This window comes from Eupeodes corollae, chromosome 1, assembly GCF_945859685.1.
Source record: "Eupeodes corollae chromosome 1, idEupCoro1.1, whole genome shotgun sequence".
Lineage (NCBI taxonomy): Eukaryota > Metazoa > Arthropoda > Insecta > Diptera > Syrphidae > Eupeodes > Eupeodes corollae.
In genome coordinates this window covers 223293250-223314307 of record NC_079147.1, presented here as the reverse complement: position 1 = coordinate 223314307, position 21058 = coordinate 223293250, and the positions used below count along the sequence as shown (strand labels likewise).

Below are 21058 nucleotides of genomic sequence, written 5' to 3'. Positions count from 1 at the left end.
CAAATTCCATTCCATTCAGCGATATACCCCCTCCTATGAGGGGGCTTAAAGCGTTACGCTTTAACGACAGGAGACAGAATTGGGTTTTAGAAGTATTAAATTCTACACGGTTTTCGATTCCCCATGGGACAACGTTGTCGAGATCAGAATTTAATAAGCTCATCATACGCTGAAGTTCCACCTCCGAGGGACAAGGATGTGAATCTAGAATCGAATATAAAAAGCTGAGTGTACTGTAGTCAGCGAAACAATTTAATGGATTAGAAGTGGCAGACAAGTGATCGTTTATGAATATGAAGAAGAGAGCCGGAGACAAAACGGAGCCCTGGGGAACTCCAGCATTTATTTTATGAATTTCAGACTTGAAATCATCGAATACAACTTGTATCAAACGATTAAAAAGGTAATTTCTAATCCAATGAAGAAGGAATTCGTCAATACCAAAAGCACGCATTTTCGATAAGAGAGCTTGGTGCCAAACTCTATCAAATGCTTTGAAATATCAAGTGCAATAATCTTACTTTCTCCAAAATGATGTAAAGATTTGCTCCACTGTTCGGTGAGATAAACCATAAGATCACCAGTGGACCTATTGCAACGAAAACCATACTGTCCATCATTAAGAAGCTTCCGTTCTTCGAGATATTTCTTAAGCTGATAATTAATCAGCGTTTCCATGACCTTGGAAAGAAGGGACGTGAGTGCTATTGGACGATAGTTAGAGGGAGAGGAGGATTCGCCTTTTCTAGGGACAGGCTGGACAAAATCTGTCTACCATCCGCTCGGAAAGAGACCTGTAGTACAGGAAAGATCGAAAAGTTTACGCAGTGGTTCTGCCAGCGATGAAGAACACCTCTTCAGAACAATAGGATTAATGCTATCCGGGCCAGCTGATTTCTGTATGTTAAAGTCTTTCAGTACTCTTGCAACTGTACTAGTGCCATAAAACCGTTTACGCTCTCAAGAACAGGAGAACTCAATCATGACACTCTCCGGTAGCGTCGAATAAACAGCAAACTGTGCTGCAAGCAAATTGGCTTTATCAATCGAGCTAACATTGAAAATGTCATTGTGGACGAGCGTTGGAACCGAGGATGACGTATTGTTTCGTACGTTTTTTACAAATGACCAGACATTTTTACTACCTTTGGGACATTGTAGTATTATGTTGTTTGAACTTATTCCGGTTTTCCTCAGTCGGGTTGGCTTTACAACAACGGAAACTTATATCTCTGATCCTAATAACCTCTTTACAGTTCGCGAATCAAACCATGAGTTCTCTTTGGGTTTGATAGATTTTGCCCTATTCGGGATAAAAATGTTCATTCATTCCACAAAGAATTAAATTTGTAATTATATCTGCGCTGGAATCAACGTCACTATCGAGGAAGCATAGTGACCAAGTAAAGTTCCTGAAGAATTCATTGAGACCGTCTCAGTTGGCTTTCTCAAATTGCCTTTACAGAAAATAGTTGGTGTGTTATAGCTGACGAATTGCACAAATTACATCAAAAAGTGGTACAAAAATTGTACCTCTCGGGCGATAGAATTTATTCGAGCCAACTTCGTCGGCCAAATGACATTCATCATTCTTAAAACATAATGGCAAACCCTTATCTTTATAATGAAGATAAATTCTTGGTCATAGCATCAAATTATATGCATTTTATATCTTTTTAAAAAGACACATGTCTAAAAAAATATCTTTTATTAGAAAATAAGTAATTCATTAGCCACAACACTTTTATAAGTTTTTGTTGATGGTCCATATTTTTTGTCCAGCTTAACTGGTAACTCTGGCCATGCACCACAAACTGAACAATGATGCCAAAATTCATCAAAAACAACTCCTGTCATTTGTCACTTGACACTGACAAACAAAACGAGCTCGAAACATAAAAAAAAAAAACAGATTAGAAGGAAACAGAGGCAGAGACAGAGGACAGGAATTATTTCTTTTTCAATTATATTTTTTAATAAATAAATTCTAAAATTATCTCACGATATTTACGAATTATCAAATATTTCCAACAAAAACCCCTCAACTACTCATCAGCAAATAGAGAAAGTGAAAAACTTCAACAGAAAAATAAATACAAAGAAATTCTCTTACGACAGAGCGATTTCCTTGAGCACACTCGTACTCACCAAAATACAAAGTACGACGAAAACGAAAATATATATGCAGACAGAATTTTGTGTATGTGCACATAAATTTTTGACATATTGCTGAAGAAAAAAAAATTCTTTTCCTTTCCTTCAATTTTTCATTTTCATTTCCATTCAGCTTCAGCAGCAACGATACGATAACTTTGTGTGACGACGAAGACGACGACGACAAACAGCAGGCAGCAGGAGGAGGAGCTGCAGCAGAAGAAGCAGACGACGAGGTCGAGGTGATCAGTGAGCAGCGAGAAGTCCAAATTTCACAAGAAAAAAGCAAAAGGAAGACATGAATTCTGTTCAAGAGAATTGCTCAACAAAGCCATCAAAGAAAAAGACGAAAAACAAAAGAAAGCAATGCGCAGAGAATGGAACTGGCAATGGCCCTGCTCCCCAAACCCAATCCCAATCTCAAACCCAACAGACAGACAGACTAAACGAGAAATTAAAGCAAGCTCTTCATATCAGCTCTTCTGGGAAGGTCAGCAACAACGCAAAACAGGAACACAACGGCACTGACAGTCACCACAACCAGCAGGAGCAGGAGCAATGTGAACGAGAAGAGTCCCTAACTAATGGAGGACCATCCTCACAGAATGGCCATGTTGAACCCAGATTAAACGGGGATTGCAATATTAGTAAAAGTAGTAGAAATCCTAAGGAACGCAATAGTTGTCATGGCTCTAGCAATGGCCAGGTAAAGATTCTTAATGATCATGATATAGTAGCTAAGGTAAGGGAGGAAGATGAAGAGCAGGAGGAGGAGAAAGATGGAAAAGCAAAAAGCAGCACTAGTGGCTTAAGCAACGGCTGCACCCATCCTAGCAGTAGAAGAACTCCATCGCCACCACCACCATCACAGCCACAAGCAACTAAGGATGAGGGTGATTCCAAGGAGAAAATTGACCAACAACAACAACAACTAGAACTATCACCAGTCATCGCACAACCTGCCATCAACTTAGAAAATATCCAGATCGAATATAAAGAGTACGAGTCCGAGTTGCAGATGCATGTGAGTAGTATTTTATTTCCAATAGACTTAATCTTCAAATCTAATTAGAAAAACCATAATTCTTCATCCAATTTGATGAAAACACTATCTCCATGATTTTGATGTGAAATTAGTCCTTTTATTTTAAGTTTCTATCCAGTTTTATTAAGGAATTTTCAGAAGAGTCATTTTGGTTATCAAGACGTGACAAATATTTGTCCAATATCGATCCATCATGCTCTTACCTTCTGCATAAGAAGTGTATCGTATTATAAAAATGAATAACACTGTTAATTAATGTCTCACTTAGAATTAATAATTAATTAAATACTTGAAATAGAATTCCTGGAGTGGTGAATGAAGCAGTTGCCAATGAGCAACATATGAAAGATAAATAGGAAAGGACAGTGTGTGTAATATGAACCTATGCTTGTTTTGTGCAGAAGGCTTACCATGCACAATTTTGATCTCATTTTGTGTATCAATATACTCATTTAAGACGTAACTAACATCAGTCTCAATTTTTGTAAACCTTCCTCTTCTGAGTAAAAACGCTTCAGTCGTTTACTGTGTGATTTTTTTATGGTTCTGTCAGTATCACTGTCACCAACATCCCCCACTGAATTCGACTCATCTAAAAATATATGAAAATAATTATGATTTTTTGGCTTCGCTAGCTTCTATTGAGAATTCTATAAAAACACAACATCTCGACTAGTAACCATTTTATCTTTCTTGGAACATCGCCTTACACCCAAAGACTCAAAAGTGACTATGTTTTGGAATTTATTCAAGAGTAACACACCAGTTGTTTATTTGCTAGGAGATCTATTGACGATGAAAACAGCACGAGAGAATGTCTCAGCTCAAAACTTAACGTCGAGTCCAACATCCAATAACATGCTGCGTGTCTTCTCGATACTCGTTCTATTGCTTCTCTCTAAAGGTTATGTTACAGCCTATACAGTGTTGTCTGGTTTTGAATTCCATTTTCTTTCAGTAGTTACTTCGACGCGGTTGCAAAAATAGGCGCCGTTATCGATGCGTAAAAAAATGTTGATATTTTTGTTTTAAATTCAAAAAGCTTTTGAATTTGCTTTGAAAAAGTAAACAAAGATTTTTCTAATTAAATCATAAAACCTGCACCGCCACATGAAACAACACTAATGGAAGCACAAAGTTCAGAATGGATTGTTTCCAGAATTACTGTTGCCCCTTTTCCTTGAAATGTATTCTAATTTGTTTGCTCTTCGCACAAACTTTACAGTTTGTCTTGTTTTTCGAAGCCCCTGTAAGAGCAGTGTACAAACCATGTGTCAATGAAGTTTGAACTTAGAATCATTGCTCGCTCTAATTTTTGTTGCGTAGTTGTGGCACCCCTCAGAACACTGCAGAATCGGACTTACTCAGTTTAACACATTGGAATAGTTTCGCTCTGATGGCATCTGTGGTTATGGAAGTACCTGAGCTCTTCACTTCATTTTCTTTCCCTTAAATTATTTTTGTATTTAATTAAATATCCTTCCTACTTAAGGTGGCACTACAGTTCTGTGTGCACTAAGGCCTCTCCCAACAAACTCTCCAGTTTCTGGCTGCAAGTTGGGTGAGGTTACTTTCCACTTGTGTGCGCCACCTGATCCGCTGCCCTGTGGGTGTGGATTCGAAGACTTTCCGGGCTGGAGCATTGGGTTCCATGCGCTCTACGTGACCCAGCCATCTTAGTCGTTGGACTTTTACCTTTCTGTCTAAGTCTATGTTGCTCTTTTCTTCCACACCCCTTCGATGCATACGGGACCGTAGATCACACGAAGAACTTTTCTTTTGAAACGATCCGCGGTGCTTTCATCCGCTTTTGTCATAATCCATGCTTCTGTACCGCATAACAGGACGGGGATGATGAGGGTCTTATATAGTGACACTTTGGTCCCTCGAGAAAGGATTTTACCACTCAATTGCCTTCTTAGCCCAAAGAAACAGCGGTAAGCAAGAATTATTCTTCGTTTGATCTCAGCGCTGGTGTTGTTTTCTGCGTTTAAAGAGTAGCCTAGGTAGACGAAGTCCTTGACCACCTCAAAGTTACGTCTGTTGATGGTGACGTTTTGACCAAAACGTCGGTGTTGTATGTCCTTTCTTGACGACAGCATGTGCTTTGTTTTGCCCTCATTAACCGTTTAACCAATTTTTGCCGCCTCTGCCTTAATACTCACAAAAGCCCCATTGACATCACGCTGAGTTCTTCCGATTATGTCAATGTCATCAGCATATGCTAGTAATTAGTCTGACTTTTGAAGGATAGTGTTGCCGTGAGAGCTCTGCACTATTCTTTCAAATAAGATGTTAAGAAAATCGCATGACAGCGCATTACGTTGTCTAAAGCCTTTTTTGACATCGAAAGGTTCTGTTAAACTGTTTCCAACCTTTATGGAGCAGCGTGAAAAACTAGACACTACTCTTTACAGCTCGTCCCTGTCATATGCGGCCTTGAAATCGATGAAAAGATGGTGGGTGTCGATTTGGGTTTTTTCCAGGATCTGCCGTAATGTGAATATTTGATCAACTGTTCACTTTCCTGGTCTAAAACCAAACTGATAAGGACCTATCAGGTTGTTGACGATGGACTTTAGACGTTCACATATTGCGGCAGAGAAGATTTTATAGGCGATGTTAAGTAGACTGATTCCTCTATAGTTGGTGCAGTTAAGAGGGTCTCCTTTTTTCGGGCAAACAATACAGAGGTTCCATTCATCGGGCATGCTTTCTTCCGACCATATCTTACAGATAAGTTGGTGCATGCTCCTAAACAACTTATCTCCAGCTGCTTAAAAGAGATCGGCATTCAAGCCATCCCCTCCAGCGGCTTTATTAGACTTCAACTTAGATATGGCAGTCTTTACTTCGTCTATGTCGGGATGACGGGATTGTTGGCTTTCGTAGTCTATGTTGAATGGATCATCCTGAATGACATCGGAATTCGGTTTGTCGTCGCCGCTATACAGTCTGCAGAAGTGGTCCTTCCATATCCTCAGCATTGACTGCGGTTCCACTATGATGTTTCCACTTTAGTCTTTGCAGCCTTCGGTTCTAGGTTTATGTACCTGTGAATTTCGTTTCACCTGTTCATAAAACTTTCGAACTTCATTCCTGCTCTTAAACCTCTCAACATCTTCGACCGCACGCTTCTCCTGCCCTCCCTTTTTCCTTCTGAGAAGTCGGCGTTCCTCTCGCCTCTTCTGCTTATAGAGCTCATGAGCAAGTCTCGACCTTTTATGCAGCACCGCTTTGCGTTCCTGTTGTTTGGCTGCATTTGCCTGCCGACGTTCCTCATCAAACCAGGGGTTCCTTGTTAATGGCTGTTTGAAACCCAGCACATGACAGGCGGCTTCTCTGAATGCATCTTGGCAATGTTGCCACTGGTTTTCGATACATTGTGCTGGCGGCAGAGAACTTCGAGAGAGGTTACTTGTAACTCGGTTGGAAAAGGATTTGGCGATCTCTGGCGATTGTAGCCGTTCGACGTTGTACCTTCTCCCAGCACCTCCCTGTTTTGCCTTGGGTCTGGAAATCCGAAGTGCTACCTTGGCTGCAACGAGGTAGTGGTCCGAGTCGATGTTAGCTCCTCGGAAAGTTCGTACATCCATGATGCTGGCAGAGTGTCTGGCGTCGATCGCAATATGATCAATTTTGTTGACGGTAGATTGATCTGAAGAAGTCCAAGTTCCTTTGTGGATGTTGAGTTGTGGAAAACGCGTGCTGGCTACCAAAACGTTTCTACCCGCAGCAAAGTCGATGAGCCTGAATCCGTTATCGGAAATTTTGTCGTGCAGGCTGTTCTTCCCGATTATTCCACCAAAGGTGTCTTCACTTCCTAGCTTGGCATTAAAATCACCCAGGAAATTTTAATATCGCAGCTAGGACACTGCTCATATGTTTTGTCTAAGAGCTCGAAGAACATATCTTTGGTGTTGTCGTCTTTCTCTTCTGTGGGGGCGTGCGTGCATATCATGCTAATGTTGCCGAATTTAGACTTGATTCGTATGATCATGAGGCGCTCTTGATGCACCTATGGCTCAATACTTGTTGCCTAAGTCTGGTTCCAATGACAAAGTCGCATCCAAATAAACGCTATTGGTTTTCGTGATAGCAGTCACCATAGTAAATATCACAGTTTTTCATCCTCTTTTTGCCAGGACCATCCCATTGTATTTGCTGGATGGCGGTGATGTCTGCTTTATAGCAGTCTAGGGCCTCCGCCAATTCTTCGGCCGCACGTGGTCTGTTAAGGGACTTAATAATCCACGTGCATATCCGAAGCTGGTTGTCCTTAATTCGTTTGCGTGGGTTATCAACAGTAAATCCGTCCGTATCGTGTACGTGGTCAGGAAGTCACCCCGACGGCACAACCCCCGATCTGGAGGGTCAGATCCTTAGTATAACTCCAAGGATGGGGAGCCGGATAAACCGTTCCTTATAAGCCTGGGCTCCGAATAAGTCGTAAAAGCCCTATAAGATGTTCACTAAGTAGTTCAACCTTACTGGAACTGTAGACGCCACCGTTGATTCCATCTCGAGAATTCATCTGCTGCAGTCTGGATAAGAACCCAACAATTTTTCTTTCTGGTTAAAACCCAATCTCCAGTTGATGTACTAGGCACCCTATACTTTCTTTCATATAAATAATCTCAATTTTTATTACTGTGATTTTTCTTAGCCTTGAAAAGTTCAATTTTTGTGTGTTTTCTTTGAGTCTTGTGTGGCGATGATTTAATTTATGTTTATTTGATTTTTTTTGGTCTGTCTCCTCAGATATATAATATTCAGCCTCAGGATTCTTTTCTTTTTTTGGAGAGGTGGGTTTTGAGAAAAACCTTATGTCCTTTTGAATGCACATGTCTTAAATTGTCTAATATGTAGATAAAATCAACCCAGACAATTTTCACTTGATAGAAAATTGGTAATTGCGAAATCCAATATTGGAAAATTGTAAAGTAAATTTACCCCCTCCGGTAGCTTTTTTATTTTTTATGTTTTCTTACGTTTTGTTTCGAATATATTTTTTTATTATTAAGTCATAGCTGTTTGTATTACAATTTTGTAAACAAATATCAATGTTTTCCAATCTGATAGGACGGGATTGAATTTGGTCTCCGATTTCTACCAAAATGTTGCCGAATCTTCTTTTTCTTCGTAGGTGGTAAATCCTGTTTTTTTTTTACAACAATACTGACCTACAGCTCTATTTTATACGGTATTTCAGTCCATTCTATTAAAGTAAACTAATTGTGTTTAATTATTAAACAAATTTCAATTGAACTTTCGTTGCTTCGTCTTGTCTTGATATTTGATTGAGAAATGGCATTAAATTTACCAAGTTTACGATCAAATAAAATTTCAAACTTCATTCACGATACGAAATAAAAATTTAGATAATCATAACAAAATACCAATAATAACCACTCCAAAGCTTAAAAAAAAGTATACAACAATTTAAATAAATTGGCTGTAGGATAACTTTCAGACGGCGCAATTTGTTTGAAAAGACTGTTATTATAATGGTTATGACCAGTTCTCAAATGAGATAGTTAGTGCGAAAGACTGCCAAAATGTCTTTGCTTGTACCACTTAAAAGTTTTATTCACCGACCTTGTCATGTTTAAAATCGAATTCGGTATAAACGGGGTGTCCTACAGTCAAATATTTTCTATTTCTAAATTACGCAAGAACTATTATCAATTTTGTTTCTTTCTGAAATGTCAACTACCAAAAGTATTCATTATAAATTCAATTCATCTACTATCTTCTCATTTATCTAAACTTAAATCATAAACTTTTGTTTGATACCATAATTCATTCCTTTAACATACTGCGGTTATAGTTACATTGAATATTAAAATTTATTATTTTCTGTCCGACTAATCTTCTACTTTTTTTCAGGATATAATGCGTCTTATTCAAGCTGAACTGTCGGAGCCTTATTCGATTTACACTTATCGGTACTTCATATATAATTGGCCGAAGCTGTGCTTCTTGGCCGCTCACGGCAACGAATACGTTGGAGCTATTGTTTGCAAACTAGATATGCACATGAATGTAAAAAGGGGATACATAGCAATGTTGGCAGTACGACGGGAATATAGGAAATTAAAAATTGGTACAACACTTGTGCAAAAGGCCATTGAGGTAAGTTTTTCATAATTTTTATTATTACATTAAAATCATATTAAAGACATTTTAAACATTATGAACCATTTAAAGTAAAAAAAAAAACACATGAAGAACTTTTTTTAAATTAATTTCTTACTCAAGATGATGATTCTCAAACATATAAATAAAAAACTTCACCACAAAAAGACTCGGTTTGAAGAAGCTTATTATAATTCTCAAAAATATTATGCAATCATTTAAATTTAGAGTTAAAACGTACAGTCTTATTTATTAGATGTTTCTCTCACTAGAATATGGCTTAATATATTTTTAACTTTGCATTTTCTAGGGTTTTTTTCAATGTCGCATTATCTAAAGCTGTCGACTTCAATATTTCTATTATTGTCTAACCTGCGAATAAAATTTGTTTATTTTAAATCTACTTTTATTGCAGTAAATATTTTACAATTAGGCTTAGTGTATGTCGTAATTGTTGAAAAACATAAAAAGATTCTTATATTTAATAACGGAGCGATGCAACTAAATAATTATATACAGCCCATCTTCTTCTCTATGTAATGTTTATGATTCATCTTCCTCTTAAGAATTGTAAAATCATATGTAGATAGTCGAATTTTATGTATGGACTGCTATTTAAGGTTAGAAGCTCACATCTGGATTTGAGTATTAACGATATTTCTTTATAGCTGAATGTGTTTTCAAAATAATTATTGTTTAAAAGGTTATGATTTAGTTGTGAGTAAATTATTGTGCTGTCAGACTGCTCAACCTCTGCTACTAATTGTTCTCCAACAAAGTCTTCGTATTTTTGAATTATCTTGTGAAGCTGCTCCTTAAGTGGAGCCAAGTTATTCAATTCCGCATTTGTCAAACGAGCATCTGAATGTGAAGCAACTTTATAGATATAGTCGCCCTGCATCTTAAGGGTGTTAAACAGTTTTCAACCCCCGTTTCTAAATAAATTACGTAGTTAGGTGTTAAATTTCGCAGATTAAACATTTTTGTTTATAAAACTTCTTTGGAGCTTTTTTACTGCTTCAAATTCATCCGATCCCCAAATTTGTGCCGCGTACCAAAGAGAAGTTTTAACAACACGTTCGAATATTTTGTATTTAGCTGACAGCAATACATTTTGGTTTAAGAAAATATTCCTTCATGTCATATTCAGCAAGCTTTGCGAAGTCTTCGCCTTTTCAATTAAATGATTTTTGAAATCCATCGTTTTGTTCAACTTCATGCCTAAATAATTGTAATATTTAGTGATTTCAAGGCGATGGCCATTGAAGAACCAACCATGAATACCATGATTTTGGATTTTTCAATATTTATTGCAAGTCCTATGTGTTGCAGTATGTTGACAACCGATTTATCACGAGCTTCAAATTTTATGGTGACTCTGAAAGGATCACTAGATCATCTGCTGCATACAGTAAAACATTGATTGTAGTGCCAGCAATCCGAATATCTGATCCACAGTAGAATAGTTTTTCCTGAAACCCGATTGGAAGTCAGTTAAAAGGCTGTTATTATAAACCCACTTTTCTATTCTGTTCACTAAAACAACGCAAAATATTTTGGCCATAATGTTCATAAATGATATTCCCCGATAATTTTCGATGTTGTTTGGATCACCTTTCTTATGAATAAGGAAAGCCGGTTGAAAGAATGTTGTTGAAAAGCTTATCAATGAAAGCTGGTGTTGCATTTTTAATGCATTCATATGGAATTCCGTCTTCGCTTTGTGCTTTTCCATCTTCTGTTTTATTTCACAGTCCAGTTTCCTCAATAATCAGTGGTTTTGCATAAGCAAAGGACAAATCAGATTGATTTGAGAACAGGTTTTTAAAGTAGTATGAAAGGTGATCTGCAAACATATTTGAACTAATTACAAAGTTGGATCCATTTCATTCTTTGGCTAAATTCCAAAAATATTCGAATATTATTTCTACTGCAATTTTTCTCTCAGATAAGGTTGGTCGTTGACTTATTTCAAATTCGGGTCCTATTTTCCTTTTGTGGCAGCTAAACAGAGGTTCTTATTGTATAACTAAAATTGTATTACATAACAATAATATAATTTGTGTAATTTTGAGTCAAATTTGGTATTAAATGAAACTTTCAAGAAAATAATATTTCGTTACATTACTTTTAATTTAAAATACTTTATTGATAGGTACATTTTGATATTTACAATTTCTTACCATTTACCTAGATTACACTTTTTAAACAAAATGTGCGTAAATATCGTTGGTTCCTTCGCTTTTTTTCAAGTCCAAAGACACGCCTTTTGTAAGTTCGATTGAAGAAAAAAAAAACATTTTAATTGCATCACAAATTTGCTGTTAATTCGATGCTCCTTATAATTGACTTGATTCTTTCTGTACTTGAAAGCGTTAACGATTCTATAGGACAAATCTTCTTTCTCAGTTGTATAGTTGCTAGAGTACTTATCAACATTCAAAAATCCGCTGATCCAAATAGTATTAAAGCTTTTGTTCTGAAGATGTGGTTTTATTCTACAAGTCTCTTTCCGAGCAGATGGTGGGCATTTGGTCAGCCTGGCTCTATAAAAAAGCAAATCCTTCTCCCCTTTAACTATTGTCCAATTGCACTCACGTCTATACTTTTGGAATCATTGATTAATTTTCAGCTCAAACATTTCTCGAAGACAGAAGATTTTTAATGACCACCAGTATGGCAATTGGTCTATTGGCCATCTCGTGGTTTATCTTATCGAGCAGTTAAACAAATCTTTACATCGATTTAGAGATAACTGCCTTGATATTTGAAAAGCATTTGAGAGGGTTTGACATCTTGTTGAAACTGCGAGCTTTTGGTTAAAAATAAAACCTTTATTCGGTCGATTCGAAATAACCTTTCTGACCGTTCAATACAAATAGTATTGGATTATTCCTAAAATGAAATAAAAGAAGTAAATGCTGGGATGCCAGGTCTCCGCTTTGTCTCCGACAATCGTCCTTAATTTCATAAATGATTTTCTGTCTCAAACTTCTAACTGACTTAATTGCTTCGCTGATGACGGTAGTCCAACTTTTCATATTCGTATTTAGGCTCTCGTCCCTTTCCTTCCGATGTAGATTACCAATGGTAAGTTCATTAAATTCTTTTTTCATTAAATTCGTTTTTCAATGAAACCTATCAAAAACCGTATCGAATGTAATGATTCAAAAATTCAATGCTGTCTACTGTCGCAAATGCGTAATCCTCCCCCAATGCAATGCAAGAAGTTTTGTTCCCCATTATGATCGTGAGCTTTTTGGATAGAATTATAATGAGAGTTCTAAAAATGAGCCACTTGCACCTTTTGAACAACGCGTCAAGGCATCACGGCTATCGCTATTTTCATAACAAAAGATCTAACGAAATAGCCAGCTGCATCCTGACCTCAAAAAATTTAACAGTAATACCCGTACTTCTAGGATTGCTCATCAGTTACCTTGTGCCCAATTTCGAACGTACTCGTAAGTACAATGATTATTTATTAAGCCCCACTTCACGAATGTGGAATGCTTTACCAGACTCAATATTTCCCACTCATTACAATATGCAGACATTTAAAACCAATGTGCATCAGTTACTCACTTCTAATCCCCTAAATAAAATAAATTAGGTGGCGCAACAGTCCATAGAAAACCAGGGCCTAGTGACTTACAACTCTCAACCATTCCTGTGTGCGAGTAAATGCAGGGATTTAGGGGACCTATAGTTTATATGCCGAATCCGAACGGCTTATTTGAGAAAGCACTTTTTCATGACAAGAATTACTCTTGAACAATTTGACAATTTCTTGCAAGAGGCAGTACCCGTGAATAAAACTTTAGGTGGCACAGGCAGGGATCTAATTCCCTACTCCATTTAAATTTCTCGCACTGTGTTTAATCATTATAAGGGTGTTCATAACATCATAAGTGCAAACATTCCTTAGGTTGTCGTTCACGCCCTTGTTGGCATCAACCAACAAACCCATTTTTAACATAAAATCAGTCATAACTGTTTTCCAGGTCAGAAAAATAGAGCAGCTGCAAAAACTGGTAGTTCGACCCAATCTTTTAAAGTAATCTACAGTGGTATAATTCGTAAAATTATTAAATTTTCACCTCCAGACTCCGTACGACCAAGAACACAAAAAGATCTTTACCTTTCAGTGTTCAAGCGCATTTCATCTGATTTCGACTTGAACAAAGCTTCTGCTAAACTGTAATGCTCAAGATCTTGTATAAACTTTCCTAAAAAATAACTTTATTACACTTGATTTTTAAAAAATAACAAATTCTGATTAATAGGTTGTAAAAATTTCATCACCATTATTCATAATTCATTTTTCATTCAAAAACATCTAAATATTGTTAACCTTGCTTTCCTTAAGGTATTTTTTTATGGACGAACGTATTTGTTTAATTTTTATTTCAGGCGATGTTAGCTGATAACGCTGATGAGGTTGTTCTCGAAACCGAGATGCGCAACATACCCGCACTGCGTCTTTACGAAAATCTAGGATTTGTCCGTGACAAAAGACTGTTTCGATATTACTTGAACGGTGTTGATGCTCTTCGACTTAAGCTCTGGTTCAGATGAGATTTTATTTAGTCTTAAATAAAATCATCAAATTCAAAATCCTAGACGAGCAATAAATAAATACATGAACAAGGAAACATAATTTTTTCTTTGGAAATAAAGGAAGGAAATCTAATAATGTGCGAGAGGATAAAACAAAATCACCCATATTTACATTTTATTGATATGTGTTCAAATATTTTTCTTTTTTAAGTTAACACTTAAAATTAAACATGGTCCGTTGCTTCCTTTACCATATTATGGCAATTGGTTTTAATTGTTCAATACTTTAAATATAACAAAAGCTTAACAAAACACTCAATAATCTCTCGTTTTAAAAGTGTTTCAAAAAAAAAATCTAAAAAGAATGCAGAGAAAGAGTGAGGAGGTTTAAAAAAATGCTATTTTTCAATTTGCTTGTATATTTGAAATAAATATAAATAAAATATTATAACTCGAGAGTAATAAAAATGCCACTGAACAAGAAAATGAAAACAAAAAAAACTAAAAACTGTTCGTAAATAATTTTTTGTGTAATAAAAATAAAACAAATTCTACTGTTAAATGGACTTCTAACATAATTATTATGCTTTCCTCTAAAAAATACCTTATTTTATTTTAAATAATTTAAGTTTCCAACTCTGTATATCTTCTCTACCAAAGTTTTATATACGTACGATTGTTATGGTATGAAGATTGTGAATCTTTGCCAGAACTCTGTTTTATTATTTTTCTGTAAATTAGCAAACTTTTCTTTTTTTTTTAAATTTGTTTCTGTCTTCTAGTTCCAAATGAATTTTCTTAATAAAATTATTATGTAAAACAATAAAATTTAATTAAAAGCTAAAATTAAATAAACAAAAAGAAGCAAAGCAAACAAAACTTAAGAAAAAAAAAATGCGAAAAACAAATCTAAAGCGAATTAAAAACTAAAAAGAAAATGATTTAAAAATAATACATAATCATTTTTGAATTATGAATACACTACACATACATTAATTATATTTATACATAAACTATATTAATAAAAAAAGAAAAGAAAACTTTTATTTATACGCAAATAGAGTAATTTCGTTTTTATATAAACAAAATATTATAAAAATATATTCACATTTTGGTTCTCTTAATTATTTTGTGTTAATTAAATAAGTTCGTGTTCGGGTTGAGAGGAGGGAGAAAACCTAAATAAATAAATAAATAATAAAAACATAAATCATAAATTAAATAAAATTTCATTATTCGTAAGCGTATTTTCTGTAAAATATAACAAACAAAAATGAACACAAAAACAAGAAACAATTGAACAACAATAAAATGAGAAAAAAAAGTTACTAATTTTTGTTTAAATTAAATTAAAGAAGAAAAATTATGCATTCGTGCCAAGGTATAATCTAGGTAACTACACCTAGATTATACCCTGGAACAAGGATAAATGTCCTTTAACGAGTGCATCCTGCAAATCAATTGCATTAGATGCATCTTCACTTACCATTGATTCCAGGACAATTCCATCACTATTCTCATCTCAAAATTGGACCTCTAAGCCAAGGTTTAAGCGAGCTGGTATTGTGAATCGTGTTGAGAAGTGTTCTTATTTACTTAATGTAACCACAATGTGAAGCTGTTCTGCGGCAAAAATAGATTTGTTTTTAAATGAAGGTAGGGGCTTGGTTACTTTCTTATCTGAATCTCTATGAGCGAGTATTAATAGTAATAATAATAATAATAATAATAATAATAATAAAAATAGCTTTATTTATTGAACCTTAAACAAATTTTTACAATTCAACATAATAATATAATGATAAATAAAATTGTGGCCTTGGTTTTGAAACCGTCTGCCAGATGCCATCTCTATTTTTACTCTTAAAAATTACAAAATATATTTTTAATATTAATAATTCAATTAAGGTTTTTGGTGTGTTTTGCTATTATTTTTACATTGTTCATTTAAAAATTAGTAATTTTTGTTTTTTTATTTATAAAAGAAAAACGATATAAACATACAATTAAATAAATTGCAATACAAAAATTTTTATTTTGTACAATATGTACGCCAAAATACTTAATAGATGAATTTTTGGGTTCAAAGCTTTTAGTAATTTATAAAATCTTCTCTGTAATTTAGGGCTTCAATGCAAAATTGGGCAAGAAGTTTCCAGTTGCTTCCATTTAAGATTCTTATAGAGTCTGATTCGCTTATTATTGACTTTTTAAAGTATACAAATCAGTATAAGTATACAAATTATTTCTTTTAGAATAGGGAAGACTGATAAAAAGTGATAAGAGTTTTCTTGTTCTTGCAAATTACTGAGAGAGCAAAAAGTTGATTGGTCGTTAAAATAAGGTTTTTAATTTAAGTCCAGAAGCTCTCCCCTAGTGCGACAAATGATGGAAATTTCAAATAAGCTCATTTTGTCTTTAAAATAATTGAGCTCATTCAGATTATAATTGAGCTTTTTGGATATAGAGATTTACATGAGGAGCCTTTTGTTTCCTCAATTAGATTTAGTCTTATTTTGGCATCTTGCTTTTCGAGAATAAAATTGATCTTTTTTCTCATACTCCCATCTTCCATCTCCCAAGGATGCACCGAAATACGCTCAATATGGTTATATCCTCCCATTTCCTGAACCAAGTTATATTTTTTTGTACACTGTGTTTTGCTAATAATTTTGGTAATCGATTATCATCTTAAGAAAGTATTTTGGCTACATAATAAAAGTGCATTTTCAAGGTGAAAATAAAAATAGGAGGATGTAATTAGGTGTTGATTTTGCTAATCTAAATAGTTTTGTTAAGAAGAGCCGTTGCAGTTTTTCAACCTCATCATACTGCTGATATCTCCATACCTAACATTCATATGTCGATTTCTTCAGTTTACTTTGAAAATGTTTCTTAGGGTTGAGATGGGGTGTGAGAATCATTCCTAAGTAAGTAAATTCATTCACAACTTCAATGTTCATTTCTACTGTGTCGTCCTCGACCTGTTTTAAATATCATAACTTTCGATTTTGATATATTTATTAACAATTTCCACATTTTACAATACTTAAATTAAATTGGGTGGTGCAACAGTCCGTTGTGAACCAGGGCCTAGTGACTTACAACTCTCAACCATTCCTGTGTGCAAGTTCTGTTGTCAGGAAGGGAAGGGACCTACAATTTAAGGCCGAATCCGAACGGCTAATTTGAGAAAGCACTTTTTCATGACAATATTTACTATTGAAGGATTTGTCAATTCCTCGCAAGAGGCAGTACCCGCGCAAATTATTTTTTTTTTTTTAATTAAGGTTGCACAGGCAGGGATTGGAAGACCCCTTGCATGACAGTCCAACGCACTAACCATCATGCCACGGGTACTACCCTACTTATCTAGCCTATTTATCATGAGCTGAAGACTTTCTGGTGAGTCTGCAAACAAAACGACATCATCAGCATATAGGAGGCATTTTATAACCAGTCCTGCAATTTTAATACCGTTTGGCAAAGCGTCAACTATGTCGTTGATAAAAAGAGCAAACAACACGGGGGATAAAAGACAACCTTGATGTACTCTACTTTTGGTTTCAAACCATTCTGATATTTGTTCACCGTCCCATACAGCTGATGTAGTGTTCTCGTGTAGTTTTCTTAGTACTTTAGAAATCTTAGAGGATAACCTCAGTAGATTTAATTTATAAAACAATGCTCGTCGATCATTGCTATCGAAAGCAGCTTTGAAATCAATAAATATTGAATACAGCTATTTCCTATTTTCTGCGTGATAATCTACGATATTTTTGATGGAGAAAATGTGATCCGTTGTTGAATAACCTGCTCTGAAACCTGCTTGAAATTTGTTCAACAATTAGTTTTCATTAACCCAAGACTCGAGCCTTTTCAGTATAATTCCTGTTAATATCTTCGAAATCACATTTAGGAAAGATATGCCCCTATAATTTTCCACATTATAAATGTCTCCTTTTTTGTGTATTGGAAATACAATTGACTTTCTAAAAGTTTCAGGTACTTCAGCCGTTTGCAATATATTTGAATAGGTCCTTGCCTAATTTTCCAAAAAAAAGTTTGGAGCGTTTTTGAAAAATTCATAAGGAACTCTATCATACAGGGCTTTGCTATTCTTAGCTTTATGTAAAACACCGTGAATTTCTTTAAGGTGATATTCTCATCTAAAGAGTCAACGATTATGACATTTTCAGCGGATTGTATTGGTTCTTCAATCTCTAATGAATTAAGTGGATTTTTAAAATGATTTGCCAAAATATGAGCATCCAAATTGTTACTAATTCAAAAGAATCATTGGCATTATTTAAATTATTCGCTATTCCTAAATAATATTCATTTCCCTTTATTTGGCAGAGTTTTTTATATTCTTTTTTTGCCTGAACATAAGCCTCACGTAAAAAACTTCCATTTCTCATTCGCAGTTTTTGTCAAACCACTTTTGTTTTCCTTTAGCTACATCTCTCCTGTCTGCAAAGGTGATCGAGTTTTTTATAGCTTGGATAAAAGAAGCAATCTGTTGGCTCGTGCTTGCTTGACTTAAATCAGTTTGTACAGTAAAATAACTAAGTTTGGCTTCATACCTTTCTTTTTCCCTATCGTTCCAAAATACGCTTGGCAGAAGAGCAATGCTTTTTGGGACAGAGGTTTTTTAATGGTCAGGTCTACTGAGATTGGCATATGGTCCGAGAAGTCAAAGCACCAACATTACAACTATCTATTTTCTCAAACCATTTACCACTGATGCCACAATAATCAGCAACTGATGCACCTGGACCTCCGACAAAAGTCATTTCTCCGGAAAAAATCCCCGCTAGTTGACCCATTAAGTAAAAAGAGTAAAAGTTCTAATAGTTTTTTACCGTTTCCGTTCAAAAATTTATCTTTTGAAAATCTAAGCGATTTGAATTGCTCGCCGAAAGGTATTGTCTCACTTTCTATCTGATGTTCCACCACTCGAGCATTGAAGTCACCAATAACCATTAAATTGCTAATATTTGAAAAATTAAGAAAGTGTTCTAAACTACAAAAATCCTGCTCCCAATTATTACAATTTAAATATAGATAGGGAGAATATAGTAATATTCATCCTCAGAGTTTACTTTAAGAACCGTAAAGTTTTCAATATTAACAAAACTACAAGAAATTGAAAAAATAGATTTAAACCCAAAAATATAGCCTCCAATCGCTCGACCACGTGTGTAACCCCGTGTCGCTAGGATTCAGTATATTTAAACCCTATACAATTTTTTTCAAAATCCCCATAACTGTCCTGCATTACATGCGTTTCACATAGAAAAAAATAATCAAAACTATTTATATATTCAAAAAAAAATGGAAATAGTAGAATGTTGGTTTAGGTCACGTTCGAAATCACATTATCTAAGGTTTTTGTTATTAATTCAGTGTCAACAATGCAGTACAAAAAATCAAGAACGTGCATTGGCATCCGCCATGAAGGCATACTTTTCTTTCAATTGTTCGATTATCACAACCTATCGTGGATTCAGAAAACATTTCAGTCTCGCACCTGCAGGTTGGGTGTAGTAGCTTTAAACTTTTCAAAATTTATGGATAGCCGATTTTTTTAAAAGGTCCTAATTATTATTATTATTTATTTTGATTTTTAAAAAATTATTGAATATTTGTTTTCGAAATTCTATATCTCAAAAACTAAATTAAAATTTTAAACGTATAATAATTAGTCCTAAACAACTGCATACTCAAAGAATTTGTTAACTAAAACTGAAAATGCCTGAACAACGCAAATATATCTTTCCACCCCTGCACTTCAGTTATCTCTATTGAATCGCAAATAAACATGTCTGAACTTATTTTTTGCGTTCACTCAGCGAAAGGCAAAACCCCTGGTTTTGACCGCATTTCATATGTCATGTTAAAAAACTCACCTCTGACTTTAAAAAATCGTCTACTGGCACTATACAACAACAACTTCGACACAGGAATAATCCCATATAATTTCAGGGTATCGCCCTATATCGCGCCTTCCATTTATGGGAAAATTTTTAGAAAAAATAATAGCCAAACGTTTATTTTGGTTTCTTGAATAAGACAAACTGGTTGACAACCGACAATCGCATTTAAAAAAGGGAACGAATATGAAAAGCTACTATCGTCAGCTAAAAATTGGAATAAAAGTTGCAGACATGAGACAGAGCCATGGGCCATACCAGCAATTAATTTGTGGTTTTCATACTTAAATCCATCCAATACAACTTGTATTAAACGATCCGAAAGGAAATTACTAATCTAATAAAGCAGGGATTCATGAAAACCGAAAGCATGCATTTTCGATAAGAGAGCCAGATTTCAAACCCTATGAAATGCTTTTGAAAATATCAAGTGCAATAATCTTACTTTCTCCAAAGCGATGTGAAGATTTTCTCCACTGTTCGGTGAGATGAACCATGAGATCACCAGTGGACCTATTGCTACGAAGGCCGTACTGTCGGTCGTTGAGAAGCTTTCGATCTTCGAGATATTTCCTGAGCTGATAATTAATCAGCGTTTCCATGACCTTGGAAAAAAGAGACGTACGTGCAATCGGTCGATAATAAGAGGGTGAGGAAGATTCGCCGTTTTTGGGAATAGGCTGGACAAATGCAGTTTTCCATCCGCTCGGAACGAGACCTGAGTAGTAGGACAGATGAAAAAGCTTACGCAGTGGTTTGCCAGCGTTGAAGAACACCTCTTCAGAACAATAGTGGGGATACCATCCAGACCAGCGGATTAATGTGTGTTAAAATCGTTTAGGACTCTCGCTTCAGTACGAGTGCGAAAAAAGATTGGCCCCATAGAATCACTAACGCGCTCGATGACAGGCAGAGTCATTATACTCACGGGCAGCGTTGAATTGGCGGCGAACTGCCTAACAAAGAGATTAGCTTTCTCTAAAGAGCTAACAAATGGAGTGTCATTGACAGCGAGCGCAGAAACCGATTTTTTGCCGTCATTTTTGGTCATATACAAATATGGGCGTTGCAGGCCTTCCTGGCGTGCTTGTACTTAATCCGGCTTTTCTCAGTTGGATTGGCTTCTTGACCCTAATAACCTCTTAACAGCTCCCATCGAACCATGCGTTTTCCTTAGTCCTGATGCTTTTAACCCTATTCGGGATAAAAACTCTCATTCCCATTG

The 21058-nt window shown here is 35.4% G+C and overlaps 1 protein-coding gene across 3 annotated transcripts; it reads left to right on the top strand.

The window, feature by feature from the left end:
* Positions 1 to 1893: 1893 nt before the first annotated feature.
* Positions 1894 to 14234, top strand: LOC129941252 (N-alpha-acetyltransferase 30A). 3 transcript variants are annotated; one of them, XM_056049838.1, is made up of 4 exons: positions 1894 to 2200; positions 2297 to 3178; positions 9089 to 9334; positions 13751 to 14234. In XM_056049838.1, exons 2-4 carry the CDS (start codon positions 2453 to 2455, stop codon positions 13913 to 13915), a joined length of 1137 nt encoding a protein of 378 aa, XP_055905813.1. In that variant the 5' UTR covers positions 1894 to 2200; positions 2297 to 2452; the 3' UTR covers positions 13916 to 14234. The 3 variants fall into 3 exon arrangements, with proteins under 3 accessions (XP_055905813.1, XP_055905812.1, XP_055905811.1); XM_056049837.1 differs by having other exon boundaries at positions 2294 to 3178; XM_056049836.1 differs by having other exon boundaries at positions 2288 to 3178.
* The last annotated feature ends 6824 nt before the right edge of the window (positions 14235 to 21058 follow it).